At 39.7% G+C, this 20,620-nt stretch overlaps 1 protein-coding gene across 4 annotated transcripts in view; it reads right to left on the bottom strand.

The window, feature by feature from the left end:
- Nucleotides 1-567: 567 nt before the first annotated feature.
- The window catches only part of CSRNP3 (cysteine and serine rich nuclear protein 3), a 193,383-nt gene continuing 173,330 nt past the window's right edge, over nt 568-20,620 (bottom strand). For all 4 annotated transcript variants that reach the window (XM_034654668.1, XM_019807662.2, XM_011234402.3 and 1 more), the window contains 2 exons: nt 13,441-13,737; nt 568-11,378 (listed from right to left, as the gene is read on the bottom strand). In XM_034654668.1, coding sequence (XP_034510559.1) covers nt 10,317-11,378; nt 13,441-13,737 — 1,359 coding nt within the window. In that variant the 3' untranslated portion in view covers nt 568-10,316. The remainder of the gene's footprint in view (nt 11,379-13,440; nt 13,738-20,620) is intronic.

Here is a 20,620-nt window from a genome sequence, read left to right as displayed (position 1 = left end):
TAAGAAAACCCATTGTTTGAGGACAGTGACTTGCATATAATAGGAGATGAGGAAGGATCCATTTTCTCTTTGCCAACAAAAGGTCACTTAATTCAGCATTACCAAACAGGTAAGCATTTATATGCACTATGTGTACACAAATATTCTAAACACCAAATCACACAGAGTCTGCTCTAAGCAAAGCAAAACAAAAATACTACCAATCAGGTGTTTTACAGGATACTACTAACAAGAGATTGGATTTGTCTTTATCAAAATATCTTCCCAAATTTCATTTGCATAGGGAATTCCTCTCTGGCCCTCACATTTGTTCACACGTCATTGCTTGATGAAGGAGTTGAATAGTTGAAGAAAAATGTTAGCAGCGTCTCCACTTAGGGATCAATCATAACAAAGTTAACACCTCTTTGAGATGATAATGTAATAAGGCATTCACAGGAACTGGTTTCACACAACGTTTCAAAACTCTGTCTGTCACACAGAGGGAGGTATTCCTGTGTGTTTTGGTGTTTTGCGACAGCTCAGTATGTAAGAACAAAGGATTTACACAAAACGCGAAAGAATGCAACAGTAGATACAACTTAGAAACCGGTTTTACTCTGCTGCAAACAAATGGACAAGATATTGTACAATATATAATAAAAAGTACAGCATAATACAAGTGCCACTAATAAAAGAAACTTAAGGATAAGACTTAAAAATGCTTATTTGTGATTTATATATATACACACTGCAATAAAAAGCCACAATAAATACACGAATTTCCATGTCATTCATAATAAATACTGAAAATATAAATACAGAAGACTACATCTAATATGAATAAATTATTACAACATAAGATCCAGGTTAAGTTCTGTTGACTATTATTGTAGCTTATTTTATATACCCTTTGGCATCTTTGATGTTATAACTTATACACAAGAGAAATCAATCTAGAAACTGTGTGACACACGATATGATGTTTTAGTGTAAAGCGACTGTATGTATGAACTGTTGTTTGACTTTCTTCCCTTTCAACCTTTCTGAGCGATTAAATTGAACATAAAAGTAAGAAAATGTCTACTGAAATACTGTTGAAATTGAGTAAAAGTAATAGCAGAAATCAACTAAGAGATAAAACCGATCACAATGTCAAAAAACGTGACAGTGAGTTTATCTCACTGAGTTTTTAAATTACTTTTTTTGTCAGCAAAAAACAAACAAAAAACCCAAACCAAACCAAAACAAAAAAAACACTCTCAAAAGACTTCCCTTGTGTAAAGACCATTCCCAATGTCCGAATGGTTCAACATAGACTGAAGGATAACACTCAAGTCCTTTGGATTCTTTGATCTACCATTACATTCAGCTCACTCGATTTCACCAGAATTTGCAAATGTTCCGAATTCTATGGCAGCTGGAAAGTGGAGACACAGTTGACATCTAAGACTATGATCAAGATAAAGATACTGCAAAAGGTGCCATTTGTCTATGCAACCAATTATACATCTATATTCTAAATGGGGAAAATGCATTTTTGACCAATGTCAAATGACCTTTTCCTATCAAATTGATATACCCTGTGACATTGAGGGAAACACATTGAAATAACAAAGTGCCATTTTCTGCATTAACAGGCATTAACCAATACATATGTATTAATAGTTCTATCTTAAGAGGCTATTACAGCAGAAATGCAATAAACTAAAATGAAAGCAGATCAACTTTACTAAGACACAATAAAGGCTGAGGTTCTTAGGAACAGACTTGTAATCTACAGGTTTTTCGTTTTTTAAACTATGTCTGTACTGTAAATGTCTAGCATTTATTTTACATCAAACACTTTTGAAACATGTTTCACAAACTACGCCTCAGACTTATTTCCATAGAGGTGTCTAGAGTCAATTAAAACATGGGCCAAATTATTCAACATTCTTTACATAAACATTCTATACCTTTCTTTTTTTTTTTTTAAAGCAAAAAGGGTTATTTCCCCTAGTGTTATTTGTGGGGAACAACCACACCGATGTGGCTGTCATTTCACAAGAGCATCCGAGTTGGGGAGATAAGCAGCTGTATCTAGATTGGGAAAAAATCCCATGGAGAAAGGAAATCTTGATTTCAGGAGTGCTCCTCATCTTCTGGTTGGTTCTGACTCTGAGTTGGAAGCAACTCTGAGCAAACAGAAAATGCTCTGAAAGCTGCAGGGGGTGCTTGGGTCAAGTGATGTAATCAGGAAAAAAAAAAAATCACCATCCTCCCAGACTCCTCCCTTTGATTTCAGGCCTTGTCAAGATGACAAATTTTTAAATCATTCTGCTGATCCCTGAGAAGGCAGGCAGCCATTGTTTAAATAACACGGGGACAAAGGCTGGGATCAAATGGTGGCTGAGTAATTCTCCGGAGTCATTTAATTCCACAGCAGACTCTCCAAAACTAGTCACATCTTCCCCCAGAAGGAGTGGAAAAGCTTGAGATTCTCATTTGTCATTTTAGGGTAAAGAAAGATTCACGAGAAAGTACTTATTTAGAAGCAAGAAGGTAGAAAATGCTCACTTGATGTCATTGCAACTTCTCAGAAAATTGAGCAAGTCGTCACTTGATCCTAACTCTGATGTCTGTCACTGGGGATCTGAAACAGTCACCTTTCTTGACATTACCTCCTGACATTACAGCATTGGTGAACACAAATGAAAAAGAAAAAAAAACAAAACTACTGTCATATTTGTTGAAAGCAGGTTATGTTATTGAACGTGGTCTCAATACTCACATCTTTATTTTTTAAAAATCTGATTTCTTAGGAGACGTATGGAGTCATCAAATACAATAATCATCAAAGTAAGGGGAAACCCAATGTCCTTCGAGTCTGTCAGGACAATGGCCCAAATCACCACAACTGTTGCCAGGTGCCTAGCCCACAAAGACTGGCCAAGATATTTTCTTATTGTGAGAAAAACCTAACAGAACTGGATTGTGTTGCCAAGGAAACAGCTTTCCCTAGAGATGTTAAGAATAGATGGGTATCTATCCTGTTGGGCATGCCTGAATGACAGTCTTCCCCGGAGAGAGATGGATGAGGCGGATGACCTCTGGAGATCTCTAGTCTCGGGACTATAAAATTTGAAGAATACACAAGAATCTCAAACTTTTCATTATTCACACACAGTTGGCCATTGTGAGTATCCGTGAAAAGATTAAACTAGTCTAAGATACTCGTTTGGCATGACTAGCGCCTAATGAATCACGATTCAGAGCGTAACCTTTGGCAGGGGACCCTATTTAATTATGGTACAAAGGAAATGACTGTGCCAACTACTAAAATTTAAAGTCTATCAAGTTCAGATATTATTTGGGTATCATTAAAGCATCCAAGGATCAACACTTAATTAAAAAAACAATAACCTCTGGCAATTTATTTCTTAGGCTTAGATATTTAGGTTTTTCCACCTTAGGGGAATTCAGATTTTGATTTTATTTACTTCCTTCCTTTCTTTTATATTTAAATAAAATTTCAAAAAATAAATAAGTAAAATTTCAAATTCCTTTGAATTTGTTTTAGAGATGGGGGGCTTTCTTTATGGCTAAGGGGAAAAGCTTGCTGACCAACATAAAAAGGAGAAGCAAAATAAAACTGGATAAATTATGTTACAAAGTTTAAAATTCTTATGTAATTTTTAATAGGTTTCTTATGTAGAGAAAACAGCAAAACCATATTTGGAAGACACATCCCTGATGAGGGGGTTTCTGGTCTTACATAGCGTGGCCATAAGACTTGATAAAGATCTCTGGTGATAGAAGTGCCTAGATACTTTTTAAAGAGATATTTTCTAAGTCAATGTCCTTCCAAATATTCATCGATAAATAACTTTTAAGATACCCCCAAGCCAGATAAAAATATTAGAAGAAAGCAAAAGTAGAAAGAAAGGCATATCTAACAAAACAGTTATTCCAAAATTACCACTGAAACCATTCAATCAGGCCACATAAATTCACGTAGACAAAGGCAAGGCTAATTTCTACCATAAATTTCTTTTTCTAAATCCGTCGAATCAACATACATTATCTTAAAATATTGAAATGGCCTCATACATGTCACTAAAATGAGAGTTACTGAACTGATTTGATTATCACCATGGTAATGAGTAATGTGAAGAAAGGAATGTCATCATCAGCACATTAAATGCAAATATTGTCCAAAATAAATTCTATCATATTTCTTGAAACTTGAGCTCTGCCGGAAACTTACGAGATGAAATAAAATGACACACTTGAATTGACTTTTCTTGAATTATAAGCAAGTGTAAAGTAGCAACTAAGAAGCAATTACCCTGTATAGTGATATATTTATCACAAGTGAAAGAAAGTAGTCAACAATATGACTTAAACCTTTGAAATTACTTCATTTTCCATGAATGTAACACATACCTGTATTTACTAAAATTCCAGGCTGTGTATTAATTAGATTACAATAATTGCATATAGAGAATGAACTGGTGTAGGCTTTGAATTTGGTTGTATTCACCTTCCTGCTTCCAATAATTCTGTCTGAATTACTACTGTCAGACAGCAAAACCCAAGGTATTCCATTTACTCTCCAGACAGCCCAAAGTTAGACTAAACACAGGACCACTCACCAGGTACAACCCAGGTCATATCAAGCTTTGAGTTTGAATTTCTAAGAAAGAAAATAAACAAAAAACCCCACCTGCATTGATTGGTTGGAAGTGGGTCGCATGGTCAAGTTTGAAAGCTGAGAGGAGTTGAAGTAAAACTTAGAAGTGACTATATTAAAAAGTCACATTAAATATGCAGATTTGACAGGTAAAATATTAAAGAGCTCTTTTATTTCTGTATTCATCACTTTTGACAATAGTCTGTCAGTCACTTTAATATAAAATATGTCTAAATCTTAAAAATAGTTTCTTTAGCATGTTGGAGCTCCGTGTTTTTTTATTTTTTAAAGCCAAGCATCAGATGATTTTTAGAGAGGAAGACATAATCGATGTGCATGGTGGGCAGCAGATGTGAACACCAACTGGGCTCCAAGTTTCGACATTGTCACTGCCCCTTCTAGGTTTCGGGCTGCCATTTGTGAATCTAGTTTTTCCGGTGAAAATTCTAGTTGTTCAGCTCTGCTGAAACGTTACGGTTCCCAGGAGACACTACCACTTATTACGCTTAGATTCCGTCCTCACCCCACCCTGTCACCTCCATAATTTTAGTGGGCTTTTTCAATTGCTGATATTCAGTTAAATTAAGTCAATTAAATTCTTTAATGCGACAGAAAACATCTGTTGGACTGTGCTATTTGTGTGAAGCTGTGGCATGTGGCTTAGGCATTTAAGTTACTTGAGCACAAGTTAGCAGATCTCAGAATAATATAATCAGAAGTTGCAAATTTGTATTAGAACGGAGAGCGATTAAGGCTTTAAACTTCCCGTGTTGGTTGTGGTAAGGATATACAGATAGTTCTGGTTTACACTCCAATCTTGCCTTTGAAAGAAAGTACTTCCCGCTTAAATTTGGTATTTTGTACACTGGCTACAGTAATAACACTCCAAACTTTCTGCGAGGGATTAAGGAGCAGATGCCATTTTTAAAGAGGAAGGTGAAGTCGTATTTGGAGAAGTGGAAGGCTTTGTGGCACCTTTTACAAAAGCAGTCTCTATCTGACTTCTGAGAATGTCCATTTTCCACTTGCTCGTTTGATGGTTTTATAACCCCAGCGAAAAGTGAGGTGGCCCGAATGACTTCTGTTTTCTACAGGCTACAAGGCAATGCCTTTGGAACTTGGAACTATGGTTTTGCTAAATTTCTAGGCTGTTTGTTTATAAATAGATGTAAGAGTGATTATGTTCCACATCATTGTTTCAAAGTTTTCCTGAAATGTTTCCTGGTTTATATGAGTCAACCAGCTTTGGAAACTATCTGGTAGGAGTTTGCTAGTATAAATTTAGCATCACTTGTATAGATCTAACACTGAAGAAGCAATTAGCCAAAAATCTTTTTCATTCGATTCAGTTCCCCTAGCTGAGTCTAGATTTAATTCAGAAATTTTGGATAGGGGGTAGAGGAAAAAAAGAGCATCCAGTGAATTCCGTTAATTTAGGGAAAAGAAGTATCCTTTGAGTTACAGTTTGCATGTAATGAGACAAGAATTGATGTCGCTTTTTCTAAAATCATAATATAAAATCACCAGTTAAAAGAATTAACAGTGAGTCTTGATTATTTCATGCTGCTCCTCCCTTAGAATCCCTTATAATTCCTTAGAGAGTGTAGTGTTTTATGTCCTCTTTTTACCACTTAGAAAACCTCCTCTAACAGAGTAGGTGCTCTATAAATATTTGTTGATAGAGCTGATACTTAGTAAATTCTAAATATCAAGACCAAAGAATTATAAACTTGTACAATATCAGAAGTTTAGTCAGAGGGGCGCCTGGGTGGCACAGCGGTTAAGCGTCTGCCTTCGGCTCAGGGCGTGATCCCGGCGCTATGGGATCGAGCCCCACATCAGGCTCCTCCGCTAGGAGCCTGCTTCTTCCTCTCCCACTCCCCCTGCTTGTGTTCCCTCTCTCGCTGGCTGTCTCTATCTCTGTCAAATAAATAAAAATAAAAAAAATCTTAAAAAAATAAGTTTAGTCAGAGAACCAATGATCTATCAATTTATAGGAAATAAATCATGATCTATTTCCCTGTTTAATGATATACCAAACCAGAATTTTGCCGAAACGTCATCTGTTTGAGTGTAAAAATATAAAGGACATAATCACTTATAATCTCTTTGCTTCTTGATTATTTTGTGGCCAGTGTTTCTATAATTCATAGTGGTTTGTTTTTGTTTTTGTTTTGCGGGGGCTGGGGGTTACTGCTGGACTATAGATGATTATGATTTTATGACTCGAATAATATTAATTTCACATTTTATATGTGGCTGGTACACTGGGAAAATATAGTTTCATCACAAAGATTGACTTTTAAAAAGTAACTATATTATTCAGCTAACAAAAGACATGAGTCGAACAAGTTTTACCTATGTCTTAATAATCAATGATTAAACAATGGGGGGGATAACTTAAGTAAATCTCTTTCGTTGACTTCTTTCTCCCAAAGGAAACCTAGAATGACAAAGGAAGGGCAAGCTGCTCCAGCCACTTGACTTGCAAATCAATCTGGTCTGGATTATAACTGGGAATTAAGTCCCAATAAAAAGTATAGGGCCGGTGCTAAAACAACAGGGACCAAAGCACGAAGCTTTGCCATTGGCAGTGAATGACTAAAAAGCCCTGTGTCAGAAAAAGACAATAATTTGGTTAGATAAACTATGGGGGCAATACAACAGCTGCAGGTCCGGCGTCACTCTGTCTCAATATAAAGATCTTAAGTATCCCAACTGGCTGCATCTCGCTTGATCCCCATTTTAAAAAGCTTAGAAAAACTGTAGCTCTCTCCTGGCATGTGGGCAGTTTTTGTTGAATAGAAGGGCTATTAACGGAAAAAAAGTCAGATGGAACACTGTGCTCTCTCAGTGTTTTTGGGAAAAGAAATAACAATGAAATGAATCCATCATTAATATTATTTGCAACTTTGACCCAACATTTTCAAACTATAGCTTTACACATTAACCCCTTTTCTAGACTTTCTTTTTTGATCATAAAACCCCATCAAATCCTAGGGTGGGGAAAAATACAGTATTTTTTATTGGCCATTGCCTAAAATCTGTCATTCTCCAGGGTGTGGTATACAGTGTGTGTGTGTGTGTGTGTGTGTGTGTGTGTGATGGGAGTGTTTTAATAGGTAAGTTGTGTATGTAGTTTATGGGAGACGTTTAGGAGTTAGGTTATATACATGAAAATTTGGAATGGAATTTATGCTTGGAAGGTTAATCCTTCTGTGCACAGTGACTTTCAACCCCAATTGGACAGATAGGGGAAAAGGCTCTGATTTTTTTGTTTGCCTGTTTCTAGGCTAAGCATCCTTTTGGAAATGAAGCTACAAAACAGAGACCTAGCTGAACAAACAAGTAGGCTTCAACCTTCTTATGAATATAAAGCTGGACCAAATTAAATATCTATCCTTTCAGAAACTGGACTGACATTCTACCCTTCAACTTTGCCCCAGCCAGAGTCGCTTCTGCCCCCCTCTGCCACAGTCTGGCTTCCAAGAATTATGCTGACTGCTTCACGAGTAAATACTTCAAGGGCTTGTAGTGGTCCAGCAAATAGGGCACATGTGATTTTTTTCACATGTCTAAATGAAGGAACAGTAGCCTCTTGTCATTTTTCTTTGGGCCTGTGCTCTTTCGATTGTATTGGTAAGGGAAACAATTTTGAAAATCAAGCACTAGAAAGTGTAGCTTTGTAGACAACGGGAGATATACTACAGAGATTTGAGCAAAACCCCTATCTGATTAACCCAAAGGGCTTATCCTTCAAGAGTCACATCCCTGCCCTCATCACTGCTACTTCCATAAGGACAAACCCAAAGCTCCTTTAATATTAACATTAATGGTTATAAATTTGGCCCCCTGGAGGGGTAGAGATAGGGCAGGAACCAACTGCCAAGTAAACATGTGTTCCCCAAATCAAGTTTGAGTAGAGACTTTTCCACTGGAGGACTTTCTCGAGATCAAACATTTTTAAGTTCACTGAAATAAAATAGTATATTTTTTTTAAGGAACTGAGATCTACAATATATTTATATCCATATTTCTAAACACCTAAGTCTAAAAGACATAAAAATTAGCGATGCAGTCACTGAATAGCAAGGCATGTCCACATTTCAAAGAGGCATAAAATGTGAAATGATAGAACAACGGAAGGTCAAAAATATGAAACAGACTTAGCATAGTCATATTGCATTGGGGGAAAAAAGGTGGAACACACTAGTTAGGTACCTAAATTAATGTACAGGAAAACGGGATCTTAGAAGTCCTCCGACGAACCAAGTGCAGATAACCTAAAGGTGGGGAGTGCATGTTTTAATTTCTATCTGTCCCCTTTAATAAGAGAACGTGAGGTAATTAGAAAGTATTCAATGCATTCTGGACTGTTCTGCTAATTGTCCCAGGCAAGAGAAATCAAAACGCTTCAGAAAAGTAAGGCCTAGTTGAGTATTTGGGTAGAGGCCCCCCCTTCAATCAGCTAGTCACTAAAAGGAAATCTCCTTATATACTCATTTTGTCGAGATGGATTGATCACGCTGTAGAAAAGGCTGGTTGCTGAGGATGTGTTTCTTCCGGTTTCCTCTGCCTCCTCTGCTTTTACCGAGTTAGGTCTTCAGAGTGGCGAAGGAAAATAGGTCATTTTTCCTTCATAAAGTATCATTGGATGATTCCTCTATATTAATTATATGAACCTTATAATAGTTGCAGATTAAAAAAAATTTTTTTTTTAAATTTTTCATCTCAGAGAGTTCTCAGTGCCCACCCCTCACAAGGTACCATGAAGGGGCACTAAAGTGCATTTGGATGTAGGGGAGTAGAGTTTAAAGGTGCTGTCCAAGCTAAGAACCAAGATGATGCTGTTTAAAAAAGAAAGGCAATTCCTTCTACCTCCATCTCTGGAGTCAACTGAGGGAGGGCAATGACTAGACCCTCACCAGAGGATTGTCCTAACTCTTAACTTTAGAGAAAACTGTGTAAGGACCTGCACATATAGACTCATTTATTTGTCCAAAATAGCAAAAATAGGCCTATTTCACCCTTAAGAAAGTATTTGCAAATCTGATCAGTCATGATCATAAAAACGTGAGTGGATTCCAGATGCGATCCGTGTGGGCATGCTCGGTGGTGCTAACTATGCATCTTCAGCTTAAAGGAACATGCTGCTGTTCGTTTTCATCAAAACATGACTTCTAACTACCATAAATAAAATACACATGGAGCGATTAAATCTTTTCTTACAATAATTACTTTTACATTAAAAAGTCACCATCATCTTCAGATTTATTGAAAATTAGGACTCTAAATCTTATTATTTCCCAGTCTTAGCTAACAATCTTGCACAGGCCCGATAATCCAAAACTTGGAGCTCTGATCTACACAGCTTGGCAGGTTTCACACAGTTTGACAGGTAGGCAACTGTGAGATAGGCTTTTTTTAAAATTAGCATTTTTCTATCAAAACAGTCTGAAATCTTTTAAAATCCTCATAGAGACTGTATTTGTGCAATGCCACAGTCACGTAGCTAGAAAGGAGAAAACAAAATACAGTCTGGAAGATTCACCACAGTCTGGGGTTGCTTGGTCCTCAGTTTAAACCACCATGGGCCCAGGAAATCCAATTAAAGACAGTGCTTTAAATACGAGAACAGTTGGTCCTAGAAGAACTTCAGCTACTAAACGGGGACGGTCTCAACCACGGGTGATTTGATGCACTCTTCGTGCAATCTGCTCTTTTCTGCCAGACTCAAAGAATCTTCCGCCGGGTGCTCTGAAATGTGACTGTCACCATTCAACGTGGAGACAAACCCTTCCTGGGAGGGGCCTTTCAAGTATGAGTGGAATTCCACTTGGGGATGATTGGACCTGTGTTCGGAGTATAAGCTGTTGCAGGGCACACCGCTGTCATTTTCCGCAGAGGAGCAGCAGACGATGACAGAGGGGTTGGCAGCTGGGTAGTGGGAGGCGCCGTAGGCCTCTTCGGCTTGGCGGGCATAGTCAACGAACTGCTCCGGGGTCATGGTGTAAGGCACCAGCGAGAGGGTACCGTTCTTCACAGGATCTCGTTCGGAATAGCTCTCAGAGATCTGGGTAGGCGTTCCTGGAATGTGGCTGTCGATTTGGTAATACAGAGTTGAAGAGTTGGCGTAAAAAGAAGCGTTTTTCGCGTGGCTCTCGTGGACGGCCGAGCCGTCGGAGTAACAGAGGACGGAAGGGAGAGGGACGACTTCTGCATGGGTCCCCAACCCTTCCACGAAGCTGTCCCCTTTCTCGTCCTCGTCGTCGTCGTCCTCCTCCTCCTCTTCCTCCTCCTCCTCCTCTTCCTCCTCCTCATCTGACTCACTAGGCGCCAGGCTCTGCGTGCTGGAATCCGTGACTCCACTGCAGAAGCTGCTGCCGTCCTCCTCCTCCTCCTCCTCGTCTCCTTGGCAGTCTAGTTCCTCGGCCGACTGCAGGTGCAGCACGGCGGCCTGCGGCTCGGTCTCAATCTCGAAATTGTCTGCGATGGAATACTCCACGGAGTGCGCCACGGGGCCCATGGAGCTACTGTGAGCGCTTATCTCCCCGTGGCAGCCGTTCAGCGTGGGGATTTGCTGCTCTCGGTTTTTCTCCAGTTCAAGTTTCATTATTGTGTGCAAAAAGTGAGTCCGAACACGGATCGGATTAAATTCGATTCTACCTGCTGTGTTACTACAGCCTTCTTTAGTGCAGCCACATGGGAAAGACATTCGATCCACCTTGGAAGGAAGAACACAGATTAGCCCCGTGGAACTCTTACAGACCAAAGAAAAATCCAGCACCTCTCCGCAACCCCTTTGAATCTGGGATCACTTCATCCCACTTTCGCCAGAACAAATGACAAGCACACTGCGAAGAAATGAAGAGGGGGAAGTGAAGACTTCAAACGTTAAGAGTCAAACCTGGGTTTAAAACCTGTATTCAAAATAAAAATGAGTCACAGCTGTAAGTGTGGCATTTTAGTTCATTGACCCCTCCCCATGCTTTCTTCTTTCTCCATTCTCCCTTCCCTGCCCCCCTCTCTCTGGCCTATTACTTTCGCACCCATCTTTTCAAAGCCGCTCCTTTCCCCAGGCTCCCTGCACTTCCACTGCAAGCAAGCTCACATGCCCAATTTTAAATGACACAAACTTACTGCTGCTATCCTTACCTGCTATTTTTAATCTGAATTAGATGACATTTTCCATACTAGCCATCCCCCTCTTCTTGGCTTATTATAAAATGAACTTTTCTGTCTGACATGGCCAGATTGACAGCATTTAGTCTCATGCAGCCTGATAGTTCGTTCTTGTTGGTTTTTCTTCTCATTTGTTTGGGTCCCTGGTCTATGGTGCATGTATGTGTCCTGCAGGGCTGGGACAGTTGTGAGCATTTATGACTCTGGGTGGGGGACCCATGCATTTAGATCCTGGCTCTCCCCTGCCCCTCCTCACTCCAGGAGACTATAAGCTTCTTGAGGGAAAGGGACGTTCATGTCATCAATACCCCAGAATTAGAGCGATTGGGCTCTAGGGTGTTTGGGTTCATCAAGCGTCATGGGACTCACCTCGTCACTCAGGTGATAATAGGAGGAATTCTCGGCAATCCAAGGGCACTCCTAAGACATTTGCTAATTGCTACCAATTAACCTGTATGCAGAGCAGAGCACGGGCACCAGGAAAGAACTTACCCTGCTTGCCACCTTATCCAGGTGCAGGGCGTTTTCTCTGCCACAGAGGAGAAGCAGACTCCAGCAGTCATCCTGCTTTCAGTAAAACGCAGTGGCAGAGGGCAGAGCCAGATCTATCACTCTTTTCTTACTCATGGATCCCTTCTCTATTAATCCACTTAAGCAACTGTTTAGCAGATGAGAACTATCTTCTTTTGGCCTGCCTGAGTGGCTGTCCTTATTAAAAAAGGCAAGTTTTCTCATAAAATAATAACACCCTACTAATCATGGAGCATAAATCATACAGATGTATGGGGACTTGAGGATCATCTAGCCCCGAGGTTGGTAAACTCTTCCTTTCTTTCCTTTTCCTTTCTTTTTTTTTTTTTTTTTGGTAAAGGGCCAAAGAAGAAATATTTTAGGCTCTGTGGGCCCTACGGCGTTTCTGGCAAATACTCATTGCTGCTGTAAAAGCATGACAGCAGTCATAGACGACACGAAAACAGACAAACAGAGAGACGCAGAATGTCTGGGCTTTGCTAAAATGTTATTTACAGAAACAGGTGGCAGGCCAGATTTGTCCCTCGAACCACAGTTTGCCAACTGCCGATCCAGTCCAGCCCTTTCATTTTTGAGATAAGGAAACTGAGCCCAGAAAGCTTACCTGACTTGCCAATTTCACACAGCTGGCAGAAAGCAGAGCCAGGAGTAGAACTCCATTTTCTTAAGTTCCAGTCTTGTCATTTTCCCACCAGTGTGTGCCACCTCTAGCCTATCATCATTTTGTAACCCGTAGATGGATCAGAAAACACAAACTCCTATGTCAGAGATGTCACGATCTCTCTGAGTGCTTGTAAAAACCCACAATAAGCTGGTACAATAAATGGATCCAAGAGGAAATAATTCTGATGGACTAAGCTACAGCTAGGGTTGCCTCTCACATAATATTTTATATGTAACAGCCTATTAGGTATACCCAGACATGTCCTGGACTTCATATTTCTCTTTTCTTGAACCATAGGTCTTGCCTTACTGTAAAGTTTCTTCCTGTGTGGGAGAAACTTCTTTCTCTGTCACATGTGGGGTGATATATGAGGTCTCCTCTTTGGAGTCCTTGAAATCCAGGTCCTTACCTGACACTTAATGCCTGCCAGGCTGCAGGTACACGTTTCTGGATCACAGAACACTCGGCAGTCGCAGCCACAGTCCTCTCTCGACAGGCGGATGGCGCGGAGCTCGTGCTTTTCTTCCACATCAATCTTTTTCACCCCGGACGCCCGCAGCAGTGCTCTTCTTTTTTTTGTCGGCAGGGGTTGTAGAAAGAAGTACTCGTCTACCTCTGTGTTGTCTAAATCAATATCATCATCGGAAATGTCATCCACGGTGAGAGTGCTAGCTTCCTCAGATTCTACTGTGCCATTCTTCGTCATCTAGAAACACAAAGCAGCAAACAGACTTAGCATTGGCAGGGTCTCCAATCCCTACTTTTACACTTGGTAGAATAAAACTATTACAAAAACATCATGTCCCCATAATCCAGAGTGTTTGTGGGTCATATTGTTTCCTTTCATTCTTCTCTTTAGAGAAGTCACAGGAAAGAAAAAGGAAGGCATCCAAATGATAGGCTTTCAAATGTACTGGTAACAGAAGACTTAATTGGAACTCTTAACCTCCTAATGTAAGGAGTTAGAGTTTTTAGCTCGTGTGATGTGAAAAAGGCCAAAGGTTACAGATGCCCATCAGTGAAAGCTATCTTTAGACTCAGTTCGTGATGGGCAGCTCTGATGGTGGAATAACTGTGTCCTTGTTCAGAGGTGATAGCATCTTAGTGGAAACCACTGCCACCTAAATCAGCAAACATGTCCTTGAAATCACCACTCTGTCTTTTGTGGCGCTAGCAAAACCATGAACTAGGAAATAACATCGTGCTGCACTGTGCTATTGGGATTACAAACATGGTTACCCTACGGAACATTCCAAGAATGAGGGCTGGATATGAAGTAATCAGTCAGGTCAGTGTGCTCTCAGGAAGACAAGGAGCGGAGGGCAGTGCCGGCAGGCTCTGGCCAACAGACAACCGGAACAATAAACTCAGCCCTCGAAGGACTTCACGCGAACCCATGCCCAAAGCAATAGCTGCTGCGTCATAGCTCATGTGGACAGCGATGTCTCATCCACTCATAACCATTCTGCTTCTATTTATATTTCTGTTCTAAATTAATTTCATCCATCAGTAAACCCTGAATCAGTATTTCACTTCTTACTGTTATACCAGCGCGTAGTATGTTTCCTTCATAAAAAAGCACTTAGAGACATTTTCTCTGACTATGAGTGAGAAACGTATCCTGAGAAGCAGGACAGGAATAAATGTAGAAACTCCATAAGGGCTTACACTAAATATAGAAGCTATTTTGATTCTTTAATTTTTAAATTTGTGACTTCATAAACTTCATTAATTGTAATTATTATCATGCTATTTTAAAAATTTATTTATTTGAAAGAGAGAGTGGAAGCGGGAGGAGGCAGAGGCAGAGGGAGAAGCAGACTCCCCACCGAGCAGGGAGCCCCCACATGGGGCTCGATCCCAGGACCATGAGATTATGACCTGAGATGAAGGCAGACGCTTAACCGACTGAGCCACCCGGGTGCCCCCATGCTATTTTTTATCTGTTTTTTTTTTTTTTTAAGATTTATTTATTTGACAGAGAGAGAGCCAGCGAGAGAGGGAGCACAAGCAGGGGGAGGGAGAAGCAGGCTTCCTGCTGAGCAGGGAGACAGATGCGGGGCTCTATCCCAGAATGCTGGGATCATGACCTGAGCCGAAGGCAGACGCTTAAGACTGAGCCACCCAGGCGCTGCTGTTTTTTTATCTTAACAACAGTTCAGTTATTCCACAGCTAAAATACTCAGACATCAGACATCATTGTTTGATCTTTGTAGGAGAAAGTCCAACATTTAGACAAAAATATTTATTATTGACCAAAAACTGCAAACTGGAAAACTCTGAATACATCAGATAACAAATGGAAGACTGGTTGTCTTTACCCTCAAGAAGAGGAAACAATACAGTAGCAAGTGTATATTAAAATACATTACAGAAAGCCTCTGAACTGCATTTTCAAAAGCCACTAAATTATATTTTTTGAATATTTCAGAGCTTAAATCTGTGTTCTTGCAACAATGGGCCTCCCCCATGATGGGGTTTTGCTTCTCAGTGGGATCTGCACTGCATTTCCTTTGTTGGAATTTCTTTATGCCATATTGGCTAAGCTGTTTCCACATTTTTGTGATGTCCACAACTAGGATGGTACTTTGATTGATTGCTTTTATCATTTTTGTTAATTCTTATTTGCTAATAGAAGCATAAGCATCTTTCTATCTGTGAAGATCTGATTTCCTAGGAAATTCAAGTGTGTAATAGTCTGCACATACTCAATCCTCTGTGACCAGTAAAGCTGCATTAACAAATAGGAAGCATTACCCTTCCCATCTTGTCACCTCTGTGGCATTTAGATTTGTCCTTAATTCTTGGCCTGTCTGTGTGAGCTGTGTGAAGGTCTGACTCCACAGCTCACGCAGAACACCCAGGACTTGGTGAGCACGATTCATTTTACTATTTCTTTCCTACTTAATCTCTGTGTTCTATATTTATCCCTCGTGCAACTGGTAACATCACAAAACAATGAAAAACCCTCCATTTTATATCAACAGGGCCTGATTTTTAAAAAATAAGAATTGTTAGGGGAATATGAATTACCAGTTGGCATCTAAAAAATTTTTAAAAAGTTATCTCAAATAAAGTAGAGATGATGCTTATTCCAAATATAAGTGCTCTTAGAAATACATTCTGTGACTCTTACTCGCATATATTTAAATTACAATAAACAATTTCATTTCAAGATAAAAGTTCAGTTAAGAATCTAAAAACTCTTCACACAGAGCTACATACTGTTTTCACTCTTGTTTAGGACCCCGCAGGGGCCCTAATCTAGATTTCAAAATCTCACGTTAACATTGAGGTGATCTGTCAAGGTTTTCTCCTCACCTTCCCACTATCATCTTTGCCATTTCCTTTTTTTTTTAAGCTTTATTTATTTATTTTATTTCAGAGAGAGAGAGAGAGGGAGAGCACAAGCAGGGGGAGGGGCAGAGGGAGAGAGAGAATCCCAAACAGATGCCCTGCTGAGCGCAGTGCCCCATGTGGGGCTGGATCTCAGGACGCTGAGATCATGACTTGAGCCAAAATCAAGAGTAAGATGCTTAACTGACCAAGCTACCTAGGCACCCCTCATCTCTGCCATTTCTAATGAAGATTGGAAATATCAGAGTTCATCCTAGTCAGTTGCCTTTTCTCCCCTTCCTCACAGTTTCTGGTGTGGTAGCCATTGAGAGATACTCTCTACCTTCCCAGCCCCTCCTGCAGTCTGTGCCCATTGGCTCCTTTAAAACCCAGGCCAAACCTACTATGTTTAAATGCTCTTTAAAATCGGTGTTATCCATAGATTATTTTCAAGAGCATCTTCTCATATTACAGCAATAGGGAAAAAAGTCGGTGAGCTCCCTGTTTTGGGGCATAACTCAAGTCCATCATGCTCTCAAGATCTGGTGCAAAGAAACCAGACAGTCTTCAAGATTGCCTCACCTATTTTCCCTGACTTCTTTACTACCCATCTTCACAAGAATATTCATTTTGTACATTTCTTTCTCTTCCACCCCCCTCGTTTTATTGAAACACAATTGACATATGAGATTGTGTAAGCTTCAAGTGCACTTATATATTGCACAGTGATTACCACCGTAGCATTAGCTGATATTGCCATCACATCGCATAATTACCACGGCTTTTTTGTGATGGGACCATTTCAGATGTACTCTCTGGGCAACTCTCAACTGTGTACCACAGCTTGTGAGCCACAATCACCATGCTGTACCTGAGATCTCCAGAACATATTCGTCTTACAACTGGAAGTTTATAGCCCTTGACCAACATCTCCCTATTTCCCTTACTTTCCAGCTCCTGGCAACAACTATTCTACTCTCTATTTCTATGAGTTCTGCTTTTTTAGGTTCCACATATAAGTGCTATTATACCGCATTTGTCTTTCTCTGTCTGAGTTACTCCACTTAGCACAATGACCTCAAGGTCCATCCATTTATTGCAAATGGCAGGATTTCTCATGGCTGGGTAAGATTCCATTGCATATATATAGCATTTCTTTCTGTCAACAAGAGTGCTAACTTTAAATGTCTTTACTCTATCTCAAAATAGATTCATTGAATTTTCAGGCTTTAGTTCATCAGACGCAGCCTCCTTATTTTATGCAGTAATGAGGCCCAGATTAATTGTGATCTCTCCAAAACATGCGTATAGTACCTAATTCCCTGACCCCCTATTTAATAAGCTTTCCCCTGTACCTCAAGGTTCCAGGTCTCTGATGGTAGACAATGCAGTGCTGGAATTCTTACATGGAATTAAACACAATACATCTAAAAACCTATTCTGTTTATTAAAACAATGTATACAGAGAAATGAGCACACTCAAAGGAATGCTCCTTTTTGACACAGATACCTTAGAAGACAGTCTGGGATGTGGACCATCTAGTTCAGTGCTCTTTCCCCAAAGTAACGCTGCCTTCCCAAGAGGTGAAAAAAAACCTTTCCAACATGTGGTTTAATTACACTGTGGTTAACTACCAAATAATGCTGGCCCTCAAGCCTGCTTTGTTTCTGTGTACAAGCATGTGCAAAAAGAGACAGAGAGTGGGAAGGTGAAGATGAAAGGGAGGTGGGAGAGAGATGAGATGAGATTAACAATATTAATAAGAGCAGTTATGGACTCTGCATGCCTGGCGCTGCTCTAAGCACTTCACCTGCATTTAGTGCCAAAAAAATCTCATTAGGTAGATATATCATTATACCCATTTAATTGATGAGGAAACTGAGGCATGGTGGGGTGCTAAATAACTTGTCCAAGATCACAAGCAGTAAGGGTGGGCACCAAGTCACCATCTTAGATATCTGACTCCACAGCTGTGCTCTTAATTGCCATGATATTACATATACACACTATTTTTATGTATTAAGGTATATTGAATAGTCTTTGTGCTTACTTTGTATTTAAGCATTAGGTATGTCAGCGCACAAGATACAGGTATTGATCTCAATGGATTGGAGTAAAGAGATGAGGAATCTAGTAATTTTAATCCAGCTCATAGGGATTTTCTAGCTGAGAGTGAACACAGGCCACCCAGAGGGGGCTGGTCGTGGGGTGAGGAGGGAAGACTTCTACATCTAAGCTTAACTCTGAAGACGGAGTAGCAGTGAGATGAACCCGTGGGGGCAGAAGGTGTTCCGCACTCAGCAACAATATAGTTTCAAAGGTCTGTGAAGGAACAGAGTGTGGTGGTTTTATTGGCCTACAAATTATTCAGATGACTGGACTTGCACAAATCACTTCCTGTCTTGGTCCATAGGCAAAGAACAAAGAGTAAATAAATTGCAGGCCTCTAGAGAGTAGCTCCAATGTTCTTCTGCCTTAGTCACCTTAGAGGTGACAAGTAATGACCTAACTCATGATTTGATTAAATGATCTTTATCTTTAGATTTATCCCACGTGCGTGTGCATTTATTTATATAATATTGGAAGGATATCAAGATCAAAAACTCGTGTGTGTGTGTGTGTGTGTGTGTGTGTGTGTGTGTGTATACGTTTGCTTGCTTTGTTCCAGGAATGATAATTAAGATGAGACTTAGTTTTTGAGTCACTGTGTAAACTTGTCCAGACACATTCTACAATTGAAAGGACTATACCTTTCTTTAAATAGAATTCAAACATCTTAATTTTGCAAATCTGTCTGATTTGTACAGATAACTATGAAGAAATAGTTCACAAGCCCAACAGAGTAAAACCTTTGCCCATTTAAAATACACTTGAAGGATGGGATATATTACTGTCAGGATCAGTGGAATGATTCTCAAACTGCTTCAGGTCAAGTACAGGGCAAGAAGGGCTCAAATAAAAGTCAGCATTCAATCCCCTGCCTTTTCTTTCTTTCTTTTTTTTTTAAACCATGTCATGTGAGGATGAACTCCAACATAAATTCCAATGAGATGAAATTTTGGATGAATTAAGTACCTGAAAGAACTATTACAATACAAAGTGGTAATGTGAAGGAAACACTACTGAGAATGTGGATTGACTAAAATGCTAAAAGCAAGAACAAAACCCACAAAAAACACTCCCTTTCAGCAGTTAAAAGGTATTCTTAGTAATAAGGTCTCTTGGTTATTACAAAGCTATTAACACATGTAAAAATGATAGTGGAAAAAAATGAGAATGTGAAAATAATTCAATTCCACAAACACTGATTACTGTCTATTATAATGATGATAATGCTGTTGAGAATGACCCAAGCTGCCATATATTGAAAACCAGTCACTGGGCTCCATACTTTATATAAATTATCTCATCCAATTTGTACAACAATCTTATGAAATATTTTTTTAATAGTTGAGAAAATTAAAATTGAGCCTTGAGAAGATAATTTGCCAAAGTCTAGCTAGTGACTGTACTGAGAATCAAACTCAGGTCTATTTGACCTCAAAACTAAAGCCAGGCTCTTGAGATCAGTTTAGAGTAAGAATTCTTAGGGGAATAATAGAACCCTATACAGAAGGGGGAAAAAGGACATAGTTGCAGCTACAATCCAAGAGCTGATCCCAGTGCTACGGGGTAGCAGACAAAAGAGCAGTACAAGCTTCCTTAGACTTAGCTCATTCAGATATGAGAAATTTGATTCCGACACAGAGAAGTAGAGCTCAGAAGAAAACAGGAAGTAAGCTGAAGATAAATGACATTTCTTTGGGCACCTATTTTGTGAGCATGTGGTGGCGGACTTTCTAATGGATATGGCAGCAGAAGAAACTGGTCCAAGTGATGGCTACCACTGCTGAACTTTCTCAGCCGACTTCTAACTCATTTACCCTGGCCTGCATTTAAGTAGCACAGTACACTGCCTAGTTTTGTAATAATATATTATTTTTGGTAATTAGCTTTATGTATATCTCCCCCAACATAATGTGCACACATTGAGAACAGAGACGAAGTCTTTCTTGTTCACTACTGTACCTCCAGCACTTTGTTAATTGCAGTCTGATAGTCATTGATTAATAAATATTTTTGAATAAATGAATGAGTGAGTGAATGAATGAATGAATGAATGCTTAATCCCTATGCTCTACCGCCAGACATTGTACTAGGTGTCAGGATTTACAGATGTATGACAGTTCTGCCATCTAAAGAACTTCCGGCC

Source organism: Ailuropoda melanoleuca, chromosome 2, assembly GCF_002007445.2.
Source record: "Ailuropoda melanoleuca isolate Jingjing chromosome 2, ASM200744v2, whole genome shotgun sequence".
NCBI lineage: Eukaryota > Metazoa > Chordata > Mammalia > Carnivora > Ursidae > Ailuropoda > Ailuropoda melanoleuca.
This window is presented reverse-complemented; position numbering and strand designations above follow the sequence as displayed.